Source organism: Dasypus novemcinctus, chromosome 12, assembly GCF_030445035.2.
Source record: "Dasypus novemcinctus isolate mDasNov1 chromosome 12, mDasNov1.1.hap2, whole genome shotgun sequence".
Classification (NCBI taxonomy): Eukaryota; Metazoa; Chordata; class Mammalia; order Cingulata; family Dasypodidae; genus Dasypus; species Dasypus novemcinctus.
Window position 1 is genome coordinate 54,623,277 of NC_080684.1, and position 20,878 is coordinate 54,644,154.

The 20,878-nt window shown below is 35.4% G+C and overlaps 1 protein-coding gene across 3 annotated transcripts in view; it reads left to right on the top strand.

Moving 5' to 3' along the window:
- Positions 1-20,878, top strand: part of TRHDE (thyrotropin releasing hormone degrading enzyme) — a 391,431-nt gene that overhangs the window by 197,520 nt on the left and 173,033 nt on the right. For all 3 annotated transcript variants that reach the window (XM_058308434.2, XM_058308435.2, XM_058308436.2), the window contains exon 6: positions 7,019-7,156. In XM_058308434.2, the coding sequence (XP_058164417.1) occupies positions 7,019-7,156 (138 nt within the window). The remainder of the gene's footprint in view (positions 1-7,018; positions 7,157-20,878) is intronic.

The following is a 20,878-nucleotide window of genomic DNA, read 5'->3' on the forward strand; positions in this document are numbered from 1 at the left end:
TTGGTAACAAAGTCAAAGTGCCTGCCTGATACTGCTCTTCACTAAAATTGGTCAGCTTCCCTATAGGAAGTTGCAGATTTCTCTATAGTCAATAGCAACTATGGCTAGAACCGATATTTTCCCTTTTAACCCCTCAAACTGACATTTTCAGGCAGAACCCATTTTGAGACATCAAGAAATATAATTTCTCAGACATATTATTCTGTGATAAGAATTCTTAATGACTCCCTTTACTAAATTCCAATATACCAAATGCTAATATCGTAAGAAATAAATTTTAAAATGAGTCAATTATTTCTAAGACTTCATTTGTGTTTCTATACAAACTGCCATTTACTGCCAAAAGATTTTTAGTATTTGTTCCTCATCTTAGACACAGACTTTTATGCTCAGTTGCAAGTAGCACATCTCTTTGGCATGTTCAATGTTGCTTTCCTTGTAACATGTTTAAAACTGATATTTTTAGCTTGTACTCCAAATCAAACTTTTTCCTCATTTCCCCATTTCTGTCAATAGCTTTTAAAATTTCATCAATCTAAAGATCATGTCATTGAGTACATTCTTTCCATCATTCACTACGGAGATGAAGACATCAATGTCGGTAGATTTTTAAATTAATTAATTTTAAAGATTTATTATTTATTTATTTCTCTCCCATCCTCCCCTCCCCTCCCCTCCAGTTGTCTGCTCTCTACATCCACTTGCCTTGTGCTCCTCTGTGACCACTTCTATTGTTATCAGCAGCACTGGGAATCTGTGTTTCTTTTTGTTGCATTATCTTGTTGTGTCAGCTCTCCGTGTGTGCGGCGCCATTCCTGGGCAGGCTGCACTTTCTTTTGTGCTGGGCAGCTCTCCTTATGGGGTGCGCTCCTTGTGCGTGGAGCTCCCCTACGTGGGGGACACCCCTGCATGGTACTCTTTGCGTGCATCAGCACTGTGCATGGGCCAACTCCTCACGGGTCAAGGAGGCCCGGGGTTTGAACCACATACCTCCCATGTGGTAGGTGGACACCCTATCCATTGGGCCAAGTCTGCTTCCCTCAGTTGATTTTTTTTTTTAATTCAAAATGTCTCTCACATCTAACAGTCCTTCAGCAACACCTTGTACTACTGCATCATCACCACAAACTCTCTTAGCACAGTAATTACATCCTGTCTCCCAGATCTGTTTTCGTTTGCTAAGCTGCTGAAATACATTATTCCAGAAAGGGCTGGCTTTTACAATGGGATTTGTTAATTTACAAGCTTTCAGTTTTGAGGCTGAAAAAAATAACCAAATCAAGGCACTGTCTGGCAATGCTTCCTCCCCAAAGACCTGCTGCTGGCAATCCTTGACTCTTCTTTCACATGGCAAGGCATATGGTGACATCTGCTGGGTTCTTCCTTCTCTTCTGGGTTTCCTTGTTTCCAGTTTCTTTTTTCCATGGTTTTCTCTCTCTTTGTCTGAATTTCATTCTCCTATAAAAGACTCCAGTAAGAGGATTAAAACCCATCTTGTTAGTGGTGGGGTATATGGGAACCTCTTATATTTTTTAATGTAATGTTTTTTTGTGATCTATGTATCTTCAAAAAAATACAATTAAAAAATAAATAAAAGAGGCTTTGCAAGCCAGGAAAACAAAAACACAAAACCCATCCTGGGTCACACCTTAACTGAAGTAACCTAATCAAAAGGACATACTTACAAAAGGTTTACACTCACAGGAGTGGATTAACTTTAAGAACATACTTTTCTGGGGCTAATACAGCTTCAAACCATCACACTCAACTCTACATACATCAAACCACCCTATATACCACAGATAAGTTAATTTTATCATATAAACTCCTTTATTATGCCATTATTCCTGTTTTTTTTCCTATTTATTGTGACCAAATTCTTCAGCCTGATAATTTGGAATTCATAGAGTGACTTTCTTTTATGTTTCCTTTGCTGTTTTTCAGCTGCTTCCCCCCATTCATCTGAGTAACCCCTCATCCTTCAACAATTTGCTTAAATGTCATCTCCTCATGAAGCCTTTTCTAAAATAATTTCATTCTCTGTGTTTTTATAGTGTAAAACACAGTCATATTATTATATAGTTTGCTGTTTATAAATGTCTTTCTCTTGTACTTTTTTCTCCTCTTGGAGGACTTTTTAAGGTTAGGGATTAGATTTAGTCATCTATTCCCAAAATGTAGCATAGTATCTGGCATAGAGTAGGATATTAATGCATATTTATTAAGTGAATGAATGAATGAAGAAAATAACAGTGGTTTTCTTCTCATCCATGGTGTTAATTCTCAACTCAGTGCATTTCCTCGCATTTTTCAGTTTTCTGAAGTGCCTTCTCATTAATCTCCAAAAATTCACACAATATTATTTTGAAAATAGTAGAATACAAAATGATGTTTTTGAGATTATTTGAACTATTTAAATGCATGAATGTATATAAAAACTCTAGGTAGTATGTATATTAGGGTAGTAGGATTTGTTGTTACTGTTAAACTTAAACTTCTCTTAACCAGGTTACAAAGTTCTCCATTTTGCCTTGTTTTGCTGCTTTTGTGGCAAAGGTAAACTGGCATATCATGGTAATCCTAGGATAGGAAGTAAAATGCAAACTATTGAATATAAACCACAAATATATATTCCCTACTGTTTTAGGTTCCTACACTGCTTAAAGCAGATACCATGAAATGAGTTGGCTTAAACAATGAAAACTTAACTAGCTTACAGTTTGAAGCTGAGAAAATGTCCAAATCAAGACATCATCAAGGCAGATCTTTCTTCCCGAAGACTGGCTGCCGGTGATCCTTGGTTCTTCTGCCACATGGGGCACATGGTGGCACTTGCTGGTCTCTCCTCTCTCTTCTGGGTTTCACTGCCTCCAGCTTCTTGCTTCTGTGGCTTTTCTTTCTGTATGAATTTCATTCTCTTATAAAGAACTCCAGTAAGAGGATTTAGAACCATTCTGATTCAGGTGGGCCACACCTTAACTGAAGTATCCTCATCAAAACATCCTACTTACAATGGTTTTACACTCACAGGTATAGAATAGATTTAAGGACATGTTTTTCTGGGTATATGTACAGCTTCAAACCATTACACATACACACACACACACATACACATACACATACACACATACACCAAAACTTTAAAGTTTCTTCAAGTCAGATGAAATTCTATCTCTTTCATTAAACATTCTCTGAATAATTCTATTTTATGGTATTTTTTTCTTAAAATTTCTTTAGCATTTCTAATCTGTAACAGAAAACTATTATTTCATTCACTCTAACTGTTTTGTTTTTCTTTTTTCTCACATTAGAGCCAGGGTTTTTTTAACTTGATTTTTAAAATTCATAGCCCAAGTAAACAGTAGACAATTAGTCATACTTAAAAAATTTGTAGTTGTTCTTGTTGCTGTTGATGATGATAATAGGGCCCCAGTCAGGGACTGGTAAACTAGGGTAATTTCTTATTTTTGGGTGAGACAGGTCTTTATAAAATATTAGTTTCTTCTCTCCTGGAAACTCTTTTTAGTTCTGCTAAATTGGGTTTGCCTCTGGCTAGAATTTTTTTTTCTTGCTCAATTTAAGGTATTCTCTCTCTAGGGTTTTCTGAGTATCCTCCTGTCAGGCTTTTAATTTCCTTTTCCCCTCTCAATCTCTTTATGCACTTAAGCCTTTTTTCTCAATTATATGATATTGTTCTCCCCCAAAATGTACAAGATGAATCTTTTGCTAATGTCTTAGCTGCACTAAATTTAAACACTGGTTATTGAATTTCTACTGGACAGGCAAAGACTTGTTTTTGTTTGTCTCCAGAAGCATGCTGTAATATATTACATAACCTTATATTTCCTTAAACATAAAGATTTCTTCTTGAAATTTACCTTAGATTTCATTTTTAAGGTTGCTTACACATATACTATATGTTATTTTAAAAATCACATCACAACACTAAGATATGTTTACTAAAATTTAATATTGCAAAATATTAAAAATAAAGATTTAAATAAAAATAATTTAAAGAGTAGATATTCGATTGACATGTAATGGAGCAGGCAATCCCATTTGAAGAGTTGAGTATCATTTTATCTTCAGAATGGAAATCACATCTTCATTTGGCACTTCTTATAAATAAAAGTCTTCACTGATCAAGCTGAAGTTTAAGTATATCTTTCATAGTTTTACCCATAAGTTCCAATGTCAAATAGTTTTGTTTTTGTGTTGTTTCTTTTTTTTTGGTGTGCATGCAATTTTGTACTTGCTTTATTAGAAAAGTTGTGGATTTACAGAACAATCATGCATAAAATACAGGATTCCCACATACCACCCTACCACCAACATGTTGCATTAGTGTGGGACACAGATTACAATTAATGATAACACATTTTTATAATTGTACTATTAGCTAAAATCCATGGTTTAACTTAGGGTTCATTGTGTATTATAGACCCATGATCTTTTCAAAAATATTTTATTGTTACCATATATACAATCTGCTATAAACTTGCTTTTTAAAATTAAAATTAAAAATTTTTTAAAGATAATTTAGATTACATAAATGTTACATGAAAAATATAGGGGATTCCCATAAGCCCCACTCCCTATCCCTTCCACACTTTCCCACATTAACAACATTCTTCATTAGTATGGTGTGTTTGTTACAATTGATGAACATGTAGAAGCATTGCTACTAACCATGGATTATAGTTTACATTATAGTGTACAGTGTCCTGCACAATTTTGTAAGTTATGACAAAAGATATAATGGTCTGTATCCGTCATTGCAACATCAAGCAGGACAATTCCAATGTCCCAAAAATGCCCCATGTTACACCCATTCTTCCCTCTCCTTCCCTCAGAGCATTTTGTAGCCACCACCTTTATATCAATGATACATGCTCTTCCATTGCTAGAATAATAATAAGTCTACAATAGAATAATACTCTATTTTAGTCCATTGTTCATTCCCCAGTCTTGAGGATTTTGAGTTGGGGATGTCCGGTCTACTTCTATTGAGAAGAGGCTTAGATCCCATGGAGCAGATGGATTGAACTGCCTTGCTTGCAGTTGCAGACACATTCTGTTCCTTGGAATGACTGTTGTCTGTCATCATCTCCTAGTAAATCATGTCTTCAATAGGCACTTCTTATAAATAAAAAACCTTCACTTTTCATGTTGAAATTTAAGATCCTTTTCATAGTTTTCCCTATTAATTCCAATGTCAAATAGTTTTAATGTTTATTTTAAATTTGCATGAGTAACAGGATACCTGCTTAAAAGTAACATTGAATTTTTTAAATTTTAGAATTGGCATATGATTTTCCCTTATTCTATGCATTTGTTAAAGATCTCATTGCTGCTTTTTAATGAACTTTAAATGAGCAATGTAAATAGCAATCTTTTTCTGTTTAAAAATCAAATTCTAAGGACTAATTCTGCTCTCCTTAATGCATCCTGAATAAGGCACTCAATTTGAGAAGGAATACTGCATAAATCTATGTCATGTTTGTGCATGAATTCTGTCTAAGTCTGAACATCTCATCTGTGGTCTCTCCAAGACTGGAGCAGCCCTCTGATACTCAGAGTGTGATTTGGCACAGTCATTGCTACATGATCCTCTTTGACTCCATTGCTCTGAAACTCTTAGAGGAGTAAAAGAAGAATGAAGGAATTAGATATATCTCCCATAGATAGTAAAAATAAGATATTATAAAATAAACCTTTCACCATATAGCTGAATGGCAGTTAATTGAATTATTGGTTAAATACTTAATTCATTGGGCACATGACAAGCAAACATGTTTCTTTAAAGCAAAATTTATAGAAACACACACATATGCGCCAGTTAACTATCCTTTTCTTAGCATATTTATTCTCCATTTCCATTTCTTGAAATCCAGGATTGGTGCTTCTCACCTTGAAATTATAACTCATTCAGAAATAGCTGTTTATCACTGACTCAAAACTAGGAGGCTCCAGGAGTAGGCTCAGAATTATCTCTAGCAATTTAAGCCATGCAGTCTTTAATCTCTGTAGTGATACTCCCTAGGTCCCTACTATCTAGGGGCTATTTTGTCCTTGTTATCTCTTACAAATTCTCTTTTCTTTTACTCTTCCCTCAATGAAGGCAGATGGCCAGAAGGACTAATAGTTGCCAGCATTTTTGTTAAGAAAACCTTGAACTGCTTCTTTAAAGAAGAGGTTCTTCAAACAAAAGCAAAAGAGACATACTGTTGCTTTACTGTCTATTTCTAACAAAACGAACCTGCTTTTAATAGAGTGAGCACTAATGGTATAATAATGCACAGAACAGAAGTCTCATGATTTTGTCTGTTCTCACTACTCAAAAGTATTAGATTATTAATACCTATTGTGATATCCACTTTATGTTCATTCTTCTGAATTCACATCCCCATCCAAAGATATAATAGTTTGGTGTCATTACTGCCTTTTATTACTTGCTGTGGCTTGTTGATATTATTTCATAAAAATACATGTGTGAGAAAGAGAGAGAAAAGGAGGGAGGAAGGGAGGAACAGAGGGAAAGCATAGAGACAGAGAGAATGAACTATTTAAATGATATTAGAGATAAATGGCATAAATGAAAAATAGTGCTGTTACCCTGAATTTAGTTAGTATTCTTATACTGAATTTACCTGTAAGAGAATGGAACTTTAGTCTTCGTGTAATAGAATACATAAACAAGCCTACATTTTAGTCACTTTCAAAATGTACACACAGTCCAAATTTGCTTTAACTAAAGCAGAGTCCACTCCTTTTCTAAATCTGTTTAGAGCCCATTTTAGTCCATTGATTTTGTTTCATGCGTGCTCAAATCAACCATCTTCATTTCAAAGTAGTTTAAGGGGCATTTTATTTACCGTGGTCTCATTAGACTTGAGTGTCGCCATGTAAAACTGATGAGCATCATCAGTTAAGTGACACACATTGTGTTTATGTTGTCACACTCATTCTGTCATAACCATGAATCACCTATGATATTGCCCCATCTCCTATATTGCAGGAAAAACAGAGGTTTCTGACGGATGTTCTGCATGAAGTGATGCTGCTTGACGGCTTGGCCAGTTCCCATCCAGTATCACAGGAAGTGCTACAGGCAGCAGATATTGACAGGGTGTTTGACTGGATCGCATATAAAAAGGTGGGAATAGATAAGACCCGAGTGCCAACTGAATATTTCACATTCCATCTGGGTAGCCACACTATTTCATGCCAGATGTATTACATTCTTCTCTTCTTCCTAGCAGATAGTAATGGACTGTGAGTTAGAAAACAGTCTCTAGGTTCATGTTATTTTATGAGTTACAGTTTTGCTCTGTAAATCAGTAAAATGGAGATGAATGTTTGCCAAATAATGCATAGAAATGTTAGAAATATTAATGAAGAAATGATCAGAGACTCGATATGAAATTGCTGAACAAATGGGGTTATGTAAATGTCAGTTTTTATTATTAGTAAGAGCACTGACATACATGGTGACAATTATTTTTCACCAGTACCCCTTAAATATTTATTCTGAGTGGCTAATGCAAATGGATATAGGCAGCGATGTGATATGTATTTTAAAAACATTATTTAAAGAGACATTTTGGGGATTAAGCATGTTTCCTGGATAATAAGCATAATAAATAGAATTTTAAAGATGAGACTTTGAATGGCAAAGAAGAATTTTAGACCAGTGACTAGACATATATGATATTATACACATGTACTCTTTTCATTGTCACTTGGATTAGGATTTTTCCTATTTCTCTATCCTTTAGTTCTACTTTTAGCGTGAGGCTGTGTACCTCAGTGTTCAACACTTAATAGGCACTTAATAAATTTTCATTTATGGTTAAAGTCTACTGTCCTGTTTTGTTTAGATTGAATTGCATCCATTGGAATGGGTACATACTTTTTTAAAAAATAAACAAATCAATTTTATTGATACATGGGTATATACTTTGATGACTTAATAATTTTTAAATTTTTCTAAAAACCATTTTTAATATGATTTTTATAGAAAAGAATATTCCTATTTAATAAATTGAGGTCAAATAATTCATCAGAAATCCTTTGTTGTGATAATTTGACTATTTGGTTTTATACTCAGGTAACTGTGTGCTATAATAGGCAGAAATAAAAATTGTTAAGAGAAAATATCTTTAAAACTGATGGTAATGACACTGGTTAAAAAGGGTGCTTTTTTATGTTTTATAAAAACCAGTGGACGTTTAGAACCATGGTATATTTAAACTATATATTAATTTTTATATATGAGTGTTTTGGCTGGACTTTGTTGATGTACATTCAGTTTTTTCAACTGTATTGATTCTTTAAATATAACACACAATAGAATTTATTAAGATCATTTGAAACGTGTTTGGAGTCTGTCATTGTTATTCTCTCACCCCCAATTCTAAAAGACTATAATTAACAGCTTCACTTTAGCATGAATGAAGTCAGGAGAATGTTCTTTTAATTTATTAGGTTATAAATGTGCTTTCACAAATGTGTGACACCTATTTTAGATTCCATAGATTTGGGCAAGCTTGGATCAATCTAGGAAGCGTAAGAATCAAAACAATGGGAAAGAATGAAGATACAATGATTGTTATTTCACCCTGTTTATATTTGGGTGTGGAGGCAAGCCAGTTTCCAAATGTGAAAAATAAGGGTTCTGTGCCAAGGTGCTCAGTACCACCACTGTTATTACTCATTTGTCTCTAACCCTATATCTTTATGCTTTAAATATTATTGGAAATAGTGTCCTTTCTGCGTGTTTGCAATAATGGTAGGATTCACCCATTTCTAATGAAGACTACTTCCAGGAACATTTTTCTTTTTTTTATTAACAGCTGTTTTGAGGTATAATTGAAATACAACAAAATGCATAATGTGAATTGTATAATTTTGTGTATTCTTACATAAGTATACACCCATGAAACTTTGCCAAAATCAGGTTAATGAACATATCCGTCACTCTGAAAGTTTTTTCATGCTCCTTTGTAGTCCCAGCTCTCCTTCCTCTTCCACTGATCTGCTTTTGTCACTAAAGTTTATTTTCATTTCCTGAGTCTATATAAATGGAATTATACAATACACACTCTATTTTTTGTCTTCTTTCACTTCACTTAATTATCTTGGGAAACATGGATATTGTGGGATATATGGATATGCCACAATTTGTTCATTTATTAACCTGTTGAGCATTTGGGTTGTTTCTAGTTTTTGGCTTTTATGAATAAAGTTGCTATAAAAATTCATGTACAAGTTGTTTTTTTTTTTATGTGCTTATTTGCTTTTATTTCTCTTGGGCAAATACCTAGGAGTATTATACTACTACAGTATTGTACAATCTCACCAACAGTGTGTTAGAGCACTAGTGTCTCTGCATCTTCACCAACACTAGGTATAATAAGGCTTTAAAATTTAAACATTTTAATATGTGTTTAGTGGTATCTCATTATAGTTGCAAGTTGCATTTTCTTTATAACTAATGATGCTAGCCATCTTATCATTGGCATATCTTCCCTCCATATGTCTTCCTTTGAAATGGCACTTCAAATATTTTGCCTGTTTTTTTTAATACTGGTTTCTTAATTTTATTATTGAGTTTTTATTTTATTTTATTTTATTTTTTTATTAATTCATTTTTTAAAAATATTACATTCAAAAATATGAGGTCCCCATCCCCCCCACCCCCCCACCACTCCCCCCACAGCAACACTCTCCCCCATCATTATGACACATCCATTGCATTGGGTGAATACATCTCTGAGCATCGCTGCACCTCATGGTCAATGGTCCACATCATAGCCCACACTTTCCCACGTTCCATCCAGTGGGCCATGGGAGGATCTACAATGTTCGAAAATTGTCCCTGTAGCACCACCCAGGAAAACTCCAAGTCCCAAAAACGCCTCCACATCTCATCTCTTCCTCCCATTCCCTGCACCCAGCAGCCACCTTGGCCACTCTTTCCACACCAATGCCACATTTTCTTCGATTACTAACCACAATAGTTCATGAATAGAATTATTGAGTTTTGAACATTCTTTATATATTCTGAATATCTGAATATCAGATACATGATTTGCAAATATTTTTTCCCAATTTGGCTTGCCTTTGATTTTCATTTTTTGTCTATTTATTTATTTTTATCTTTTATTATCTTTTTAAATTTAAAGATATATAGATCACACTAAATGTTACATTAAAAAATATAAGAGGTTCCCACATACCCCACTCTGCCCCCCTACTTCCTTCACATCAAAAACCTCTTTCATCAGTGTGGCATATTCATAGCATTTCATGAATACATTTTGGAGCATAGCTACACAGCATGGATTATAGTTTACATTGTAGTTTACACTCTCTCCAAGTCCATTCAGTAGGTTATGGCAGGATGTATAATGTCCTGCATCTGTCCCTGCAATATCATTCAGGACAACTTCATGTCCCGAAAATGGCCCCCATATCACACCTCTTCTTCCCTCTCCCTGCCCTTGGCAACTCCCATGGCCACTGTCTCCATATCCATTGCTAGAGTCACAATAAGTCTATAGTAGAATACCAGTAAGTCCACTCTAATCCATATTTTATTCCTCCATCTTGCGAACCCTGGGATGGCGATGTCCACTCCACCTCTAAATTGAGAGGGGGCTTAGATCCCACATGGCTGATGGATAGGATTCTCCTGCTTGCAGTTGTAGACCTCTCGGTTCCCTGGTGTGGTGGTTGACCATCCTGACCTCCCTGTTAGCTGACCTGGGTAAGTCCAATGAACCGGAGAGTAGGTGTTCAAACTCTGCTGAGGCTCAGGGCCCAGCTGGCACATGGATAGTCCAGAGATTCAAGTCTCCTGAGCATACACTAACCCCAGCACCAACCACAGGTTCAATAAAAGTGACAGAGGAGGCATGTGTAGAGAGGTCACATCTGAGTACAACTCCATCACACTCAGGAGCACAAATTCCAAAGTAGGGCCTACTGGTAAGGCACTGGACTCCAGAGCCATCTGCCATGACTGTAGGACATAGGTGTCTCCATAGCCTTTGATTTTCCTAATATTATCTTTCTAAAAGCAGAAGGTTTTAGTTTTCATGAAGTCCAGTGTTTATCTTTTACAGATTGTGCTAATGGTGTCATATCTAAGAAATCTTTCCTTAACTCGAGGCCATGTAGGTTTCTCTTTTGTTTATTCTTAGAGAAAATTTATCGTTTCACATTTTATATTTAGATCTTTAAACAATTTTGAGTTAATTTTTGTATACTGTATGCGTTATGGATCAAGTTTCTTTTCTTTTTGCATATGGATATCTAATTGTTCAAACACCATTTATTGAAAGCTTATACTTTCTTCTCTGAATTACTCTTACATATTTGTCGAAAATCAGTGATCATTGTATATGTGGGCCTATTTCTGGACAGTTTTTTCTGTTCTTTTGATATATTCTATCTGGTACCAGTGCTACATGGCCTTGTTTACTTGTTTTAATAAGTCTTGAAATAAGTTAGTATTGATTCCCTAATTTTTATTATTATTAATTTTTCAAGAAGCTTTAGATTATATAAATTTTACATAAAAAATATAGGAGATTCCTGTATACCTCACCCCCTCCACCTCCCACAATTTTCCCATTAACAACATCTTTCGTTAGTGTGGTACATTTGTTTCAACTGATAAACACATATTGAAGCATTGCTATCATGGCCTATAGTTTACATTATGGTTTACTCTTTGCACTGCACAGTTTTATGTTTTGACAAAATGTATAATGACCTGTATCTGTCATTGTGATGTCATGCAGTACAATTCCAGTGTCCCAGAAATGCCCCATGTTAACATCTATTCTTCCCTCTCCCTCCCTTAGAACATCTGGTGACCAGTGCCTTTATATCAATGTTACAATTTTTTCCATTACTATAATAATAATAAGCCTACTTTAGTCCATAGCTGCATTCCCCCCCTCCCTTATATTTGTTCATTCCTCGATCTTGAGGATTTTTGGATAGTGATGCCCGCTCTGCTTCCATATGGGTGGAACTGCCTTGCTTGCAGTTGTAGGTACTCTCTGGTTTTTTGGTATGGGCATTGTCCATTATCATCCTTTTGTTATTTGTCCTTGGTGAGCCTGATAAATTGGAGTGTGAGTTTTGGCTACAACTCTGCTGAGATTCAGGGCTCAACTGGCATGTGAATAGTCTAAAGATTTAAGTCTCTGGGGCACATATGTAATGAGTATAGTGCTAATTATAGGTTCAAATAAAAGGAGCCTAACAACCATGTGTTGGAAAATTATAAATGAGACTAACTCTGATACAGTGTGTGTGTGGGGGGATAGATGATCATATATACCAAGCTAAGGCCCACTAACAGGGAGCCAGATTCCTGAGGTTGTCTGCCCTGGTTAAACTAGCCAGGTATCTGCAGAGCCCTCAGGAGCTCCCCTGCTTGAGGTACTGTTTACTGTGGCAGTCAGTGAGATCCTTGTAAGGCATGTTTAAGCATAACCTCTGGAATGATCTCCACAATTCATTTTGAAATCTCTTAGCCATAATATAATATTCCCCCTTTTTGGTCAAGATCTTTTTCCAAATATAACAGTCATTTTCACTTGGTAATAATCCCTTGGTGCCAGGGAGGCTCATCCCTGGGAGTCATGTTCCTTGCTGGAGGTAAAGTAGTGAGTTTGGTTTAGAGAGAACCCACATTAAAGCAACAAGGAGGCTTTTAGGAGTAACTCTTAGGCAATATATAATACTAGGCTAAGTTTCAATTTCACAAGAACAGGGTTCATAAGTACAAGCATCAATATCAAGGACCTGGCATATTGGTCTGTATTCCTTCATAACCACTGCCCATGTACTCTAGGGATTCTTGCACTCTATTAGAGAATGTAGCAGGACCCCCCCCAGGATGGGATTTCAGTATACTGTTGGTTGTGTGAGTCTCCATCTGAGACAACATCCCATGACCACTTGAACATATTCATATTCCTTAGAGGCATGCCCGAGGTGCACCCCTCTGTACACATTCCTCCAGCACCACCACCCTGCACTAATGATCCTCTCTTATGACAGCTGCAACTCTTTTGCAATCCAAAACCTCCCCCAAAACAAAGCCAAAAATAAATAAATAAAATACATATAAAAATACATATACAAAATACATATAAAAAAAATTTTTGCATTGTGTCTTATATTCCTGTAAGATCTGTTATCTTTTGTGTACAGTGACAATTTTTTACCCCACCCCATTCCCCTCTTACATTTCCCCTATTCATAACATCTTACTTGAGTATGGTATATTTGCTACAACTGATGAACAAATATTGAGACATTCCCACTAACCATGGTCAATGGTTTACATTATGGTTCACATTCAGTACCATACACTTTCATAAGTTCTAACAAAATGTGTAATGGCCTGTATCTGTCATTGCAAGATCATGCAGAACAATTCCAATGTTCCAAAAATGCCCCATACTCCATCCATTCTTTCCTCTCCCTCCCCTTGGAGCCCATGGTAATCACTAGGTTGCAATTTTTGAAGAGTAAGGTTTATAGATACATGTATTAATACTGAGGGCTTGACATATTGGTCCATCTTCTTTTATTAGTCATTACCTATATTCTTGAAAGACTCTTGCCCTTCTGTTTGAGAACCTAGCAGGACTCCCCAGGATGGAAGTTTAATATTTTCTTGTTTATTGTGTGGTCTCCACCCACTGAGATAACACCTTATGTGAAGATGAACACTTTCCTATTCCATGGAAGCTTGCCTCAGGTGCACCCTTTCTCCCTTCCTTTGAAAATTTTATTTAATAGTTCTTTAGTTTTTTGGGCCCTTTGCTCTTCTATCTGAATTTTAGAATGAGTGTGTCAATTTCTATAAAATACTGCTATGATTTGAAGATTCTGTATTGATTTTATAGAATTATTTGGGAGAATTAACAAATCAGCAAGAATGATCCATGAAAACAGTATATCACTCCATTTATTCAGGTCCTCTTTATTTTCTCACAGTAATGTAATTTTCAATGACTAGGCCTTTCACATTTTTTGTCTGATTTATCCGTAAGTAGTTCACATTGTCATTCTAATATAAATGGTATTTTTTGAAAATTTCTATTTTTGATATTTTGTGGCTATATAAAAATACAGTAGGTTTTTGTATATTGATGATGTATCCCACAAATACACTAAACTTGTATTGGTTCTAATAGCTATTTAGTGTATTCAATCAGGCTTTATATATAAATAATCATGCCAATTGCAAATGAATAAAGTTTTAATTTTTCCTTTCCAAACTGGTTTCTTTTATTTTAATTTAACTTTTTTCTTGCCTTATTGCACTGGTTAGAACGTCCAGTAGTACAGGGTTGATTAAATTGGTGAGAGTAGGCATCCTTGTCTTGTTCTTGATTTCAGGAGGAGCATATTCATTCTTTTACCTTAAATATTATGTTGCCTTTAAATTTTTATAAATACTTTTATCTGGACAAAGATATTACATTCCATCCTACAATTCTGAGAGTTTTGGTCAGAAATGCACATTGATTCCAAAAATGATTTGTTTGCATTTGTTGGTATAATCATGTTTATGTTCTTGTTTTTGTCTTTTGGTTTGTTAGTATGGTAAATTATACTGGTTGATTTTTTAAATGTTAGACCTGCGTATTTCAAGAAATACTATTTATTTCAGGGGAACAAAACATCATTTGGTCATAAAGTATTATCATTTTAAAATTTTATCGGATTCAATTTGCTAAAAATTTGTTTAGAAATTTTGCATCTTGGTTTATGAAGGATATTGGTCTGCAGATTTCTTTTTCTGTAATGTCTTTGTCTGATTTTTGTTATCATTGTATTGTTATCCTCATAGAGCAAATTGGTAAGAGGTACCTCCTTTTCAATTTTCTGGAATAATTTGTATAAAATTTTATTTTTTCTTACTTAAATGTTTGGTAGAATTGCAGTAATCTGCATCTGTAATTCCCTTCATTTGAAAATTTCAATTGTATATATAGCTATGCAGGGTACTTACTTCTTCCTGAGTGAGCTTTGGTAGTTTGTATCAACCTCAAGTTTTTAGCCCATTTCATTGAAAATGTTTACTGTCATAAAGTTGTATATAATATATTCCCTTATTATCCTTTATGCAACAGTAGAATTTCTATTGATGTCACTTCTTTCCTCCTAGATATTGGAAATTTGTGTTGCATCCCTTATTTCTGATTAGTCTAGTTAGAAGTTTATCAATTTTGTTGATATTCTTTAAAAAGGCACCTTTTGGTTTCATTGATTTTTCTCCCTTTTTTTTATTGCATTGATTCCCTCTTTAGTCATTATTATTTTCTTTCTTCTGCATACTTTGAGTTCAATTTGGCCTTCTTTTTCTAGTTTCTTATGGTGCAAGCTGAGGTCCTTAATTTGAGTTCTTTATTCTTTTCCAATTCAGAAATTTATCCTATAGATTTTCCCATAAGTACTGCTTTAGGACATCCCCCAATTTTTGATTTTCATTTTCACTAATTTTAATATACTTTCTAATTTCCCTTTTATTTACTAATTGAACCATGAGTTATTTAGGAGTGTGTTAAGTTTCCAAATATTTGATATTGTACAGGGAGACTTTTGTTATTCATTTTTCATTTAATTCTCTTTTCAGTGATTATACTCTGCATGACTTGAAGCTTCATAGATTTATTGAGGTTTATTTTATGGTCTAGAATTTGTCTGTTGGTAAATATACCAAATGCACTTGAAAAAAATATTCTGTTGTTGGCTGGAGTGTTCTGTAAATGTCAATTAGGTCAAGTTGGTTGATATAGTTGTTCAAGTCTTCTATATCATTCTTGATGTTCTGTCTAACTGTTCTGCCAATTATTGACTGAGAACTATTGAAACTTCTATTTTTGTGGATTTGTCTATCATACAGATCCTTAAAGTTTTCTGCTATCCTCAATGGTGTTCTAGTTTATTCTGTTTCTTGAATTTGTATTTTAATGTCTTTCATTAAATTCAGGAAGTTTTCTGCCATTATTTCTTTGGATATCCCTTCTGCTCCTCTTTCTCTTTTTTCTTGTTTTCTGGAACTCCATAATGCACATATCAGTGAAGTATCCTCCTGCTCCTCAGCCTGAATCATTTGAATTGTATTATTTTCAAGTTCAGGGATGATTTCTTTTGCCAACTCTAAATTGCAGTTGAAACCTGCTAGGACATATTTATTTCAGTATTGTGGTCTTCAACTCCAGTATTTCTGTTTGCTTCCTTTTAAAAAATGTTTCTCTCTTTATTTAGATTCCTATATTGATCACTTATCATTTTACTGATATTCTTTAGTTCTTTTTCTGTGTTTTCCTTAATCTTGAGCATACTGAAGATAATTTTTAAAAAGTCTTTGGTATGTACAAAGTCTGTTCTTTCTCATGAATGGTTTCTGAAATTTTTCTTTTTCTTTTGAATGAGCCTTTATTTCCTGTTTCTTTGTCTTGTAACCTCTTGTTGTACCCTGCACATTTTAATATTTTAATATGTTAACCCTGGGATTTAGTCACTGACATATGTAGTGCTCAAGTATGTATCCAGCAATGATATGGCAAAGATTTCCTTGAGTACCAGGATCTAACAAAAGCAAGCAAATCAAAACAAAAGACACCCTTCACGGTCTTTGCAAATTGGTTGTATTAGCTGTTATTCTTCAAAGTTTATCCCTTCTATCAGGAAGATCAATATACGGCAAAAAAAAAAAAAAAAAGGTCCTGTCTTTTCTGATTCCACATCATGTTTTTGTCTTGGACTCTGCTCTTTGGAATACTCCCAATTAGAGGAATTTTAATGCCCACTGTATTCCCTATGAAATATACTTTTCCTCCTTCCAGGGTGTACTATTATATTTCTTAAACCTTGCAATCTTTTTTTGTTTTGTTTTGTTTTTTTGAGATACCAGTGCTGGGGATTGAACCCCAGATCTCATATGTGAGAATAAGGCACTCAACCTCTTGAGCCACATCCACTCCCCTTGGTAATCCTTTTTACCCAGACCTCTTTGATTTAGTCATTTCTTATATTGCTTTAGCTGTCTTGTATGTTGGTGCCAATCTATTGGGTGGCAGCTTGAAGGACTGTGAACCATTCTTGAACTTGTCCTCTTATAACTTGTCTAACAGGCAGAGGCAAGGAGACATTGGAGGTGGTGGCAAAAAAGTATTGACTGTATCTGTCCAATTCTTATTTCACTATCCTAACTTTTTATTAGCTAGACATGTTCTTATACTTTTCAAGGAAAGTAGAGTAATGGCATTGGAGCTTTGATTCTAATTTGATTTCCCATTGCCCAAAATCCATCCGTCTAGATATTATCTTCTCTATGGTATCTAGAACACTAAATTCAACTTTATTAGTGCTTCTCTCTTAAAAAGAGTCCTCTCTCTAAATGCTACTTTTGAACCCAGTTAAAGATTTAAAAAATACTGGGCTTTACTCATTCTTGACATTAACATGTTGAGCTCTCAGAATCTTATAGACCCTATTTGATATTGACATTGAATTTGTTTTTTAACTTATTGAAGCATATCACTCATACATAAACATACATAAATAAGTGTATAGTAATAGTTGTGAAATTACAAAATAAACATATATAACATCGTACAGGGCTCTCATACCTCACCCTACCACCAATACCTTGCATTGTTGTTAAACATTTTTAATTAATGATTAAAGAGCTATTACTACTAACCAAAGTATTTTCCCCCAATCCACCCTATTATTGTTATTTTTATATTATTTATGCATGAACATACATAAACAATAAGTGTATAGTAAAAGTTGTGAACTTACAAAGCAAACATGCACAACATCATACAGAATTCCATACATAAACCCACCACCACCACCTTGCCTTGTTATGAGGCATTTGTTACAATTATGTAAGAATATTGTCAAAATCTTACTACTAATTATAGTCCTTATATCACATTTAGTGTATTTCCCCCCAACCCACCCTATTATTATTTTTTTAAAATATATTTTTATGACAGAAGTTGTGAAATTACAAAACAATCACGCACATGTGAAGAATTCACAAACAATACCTGTCTATCAACACATCACACTGTGGTGGAACATTTGCTACAGATTATGAGATAATACCATCTGATTATTACCAGGTCCATAGTGTACATTTGGCACACATTTTCCATACTCCCCCATTATCAACACAGTACATCTTTGCATATGCAGGAATATTACATTATTATTTTTAACCACAGTCCATAGGTCATTTCATTTGTATTTTCCCATGTTTCTCCACATTCCCACCACCCTGCAATAGTGATGTCCATTTGCACTAGTTAAAAAGACACTCTTGCATCTGTACCATCAACCACAATTCTCATCCACCTCTGGGTTTACTATGCTATTTAATCCCTAGATTATTCTCTAGCATTCTGTCAATTGGCATTTACATCCCTAGACTACCATTTTCAGTCACATCCCCATTTATAAACCAGCTGTCACTCAGTATAATGTGTTTATCATCTACTCTGTACATTTCCATACTTTTACAGTAAAGCTAATTAAAATTTCTACATATATTAAACATCAGTAGTCCATCTCAGTCCTCCTCTTATCTTCTTTAAGAATCCACCACCTACCATCAGGTCTTGGAGATATTTTCCTACATTTTCTTCTAGAAGCTTTATGATTCTTGCTTTTGCATTCAGGCTTTTTTTTTCTCTCTTTATTTTTTTAAAAAAATGTTACATTAAAAAAATATGAGGTCCCTATATACCCTCCACCACCCTCAACCCACTCCTCCCACATCAACAATCTCTTTCATCATTGTGGGACATTCATTGCATTTGGTGAATACATTTTGGAGCACTGCTGTACCACATGGATAATGGTTTACATTATAGTTTACACTCTTCTCCAGTCCACCCAGTGGGCCATGGGAGGACATACAATGTCCAGCATCTGTCCCTGCAGTACCACCCAGGACAACTTCAAGTCCTGAAAATGCCTCCACATCATATCTCTTCTTCCCTTTTCCTACCCTCAGCAGCAACCATGGCCACTTTCTCCACATCAGTGCTACAATTTTTTCCATTACTAATCACAAGAGTTCCATAATAGAATATCAGTAAATCCACTCTAATCCATACTCTATTCCTCCATTGTGTGGGCCATGGGAAGAATGACAACTGAGGGAGTGCTGAATTCCAAGCCAGGGGAGCTCTATCACATTCCCCAGTGGAACAGCAACAATCCCTCAAATGCAATGACAAAGACCAATAAAGAAGGATGGTCCAACAATGAACCCTTGATAATGATGACTATGCTTATGAGCCTGTGTGCTACAAATATGAACTAGGCCTAGAGCTGCAGGGTGCCTAAGAGTTACCTCCTGAGAGCCTCCATATTGCTCAAATGTGGCCATTCTCTAAGTCAAACTCAGCATGTAAATGCATTACCTCCCTCCCAGCATGGGACATGACTCCCAGGGATGAGCCTCTGTGGCACCAAGAGATTACTATCAAGCACCAGCTGATGCTGTAACTAGAAAAAGACCTTGAAGGAAGTGGACTTGGCACCATGGGTAGGGTGTCCACCTACCACACGGGAGATCCATGGATCAAATCCCGGGCCTCCTTGACCCTTGTGGAGCTGGCCCATGTGCAGTGCTGATGTGCACAAGGAGTGCCGTGCCACGCAGGGGTGTCCCCCATGTAGGGGAACCCCAGGCACAAGGAGTGCACCCCAAAAGGAGAGCTGCCCAGTGCGAAAGAAAGTGCAGCCTGCCCAAGAATGGCATTGCACATGCAGAGGGCAAGATGACGCAACAAAAAGAAACACAGATTCCCAGTGCCACTGATAAGGATAGAAGCTGTCACAGAAGAACACATGCAAATGGACAGAGAGAAGACAACTGGGGGGAGGGGGGAAGGGGAGAGAAATGAAAAAAAAAAAAAAAAAGACCTAGAATAAAAGGGTCAACTCAGACCAGTAGAATATCTCAGCCTACATGTAATATCAGGTGTTAAAAAATGCTTTTTGACCTTGAATAAATGGGGAAAATGGAGAGGACAAATGAATTTATACAGCTATGAGTCTCCAAAAAAGAGTTGGGAGGTCATCAGAGGTGTCACGCTTATGTATTTAGTTTTTATATTCATTTTGAGTTAATTTTTTGACAAGGTGTGAGATAGAGATCCCCTTTCCTTTTTGTGGCTATGGATATCCAGTTCTCTCAGCACCATTTGTTGAATGGACTATTCTGCCTGAGCTGTGTGGGTTTGACAGGCTAGTCAAAAATCACTTGACCATACATGTTTCTGAATCATCAGTTTGGTTCCATTGCTTCATGTGTCTGTCTTTATGCCAGTACCATGCTGTTTTTGCCACTGTAGCTAGGTAACATGATTTAAAGTCTGGAAATGAGAGTCCCCCAACTTTGCTTTTCCTTTTTAAGATGTTTTTTGTTATTTAGGACCCCTTACCCTTCCAAAAAATTAGATAATCATGTTTTCCATTTATTTAAAAAATGCTGGTGGAATTTTTATTGGAATTGCATTGAATTTGTATATCAATTTGAGTAGAATTCTAATGATTGTTAGTCTTCTAATCTGTGAACATGGGATGTTCCTCCAATTATTTAGGTCTTTTTTTTATTTCTTTTAACGTTGAATTGTAGTTTTCTGAGTAAAAGTGCTTTACATCATTGGTAAAGTTTATTTCTGAATAATTAGATTTTATCTTTCATATATTATTTTCACCACACTTTTGACACTTTTAATTACTTTTATTGATTTAATCTTCATTTCTAGACTCTCCTCCAGGACACTCTCTCCTCCCCCCCCCCCCCTCT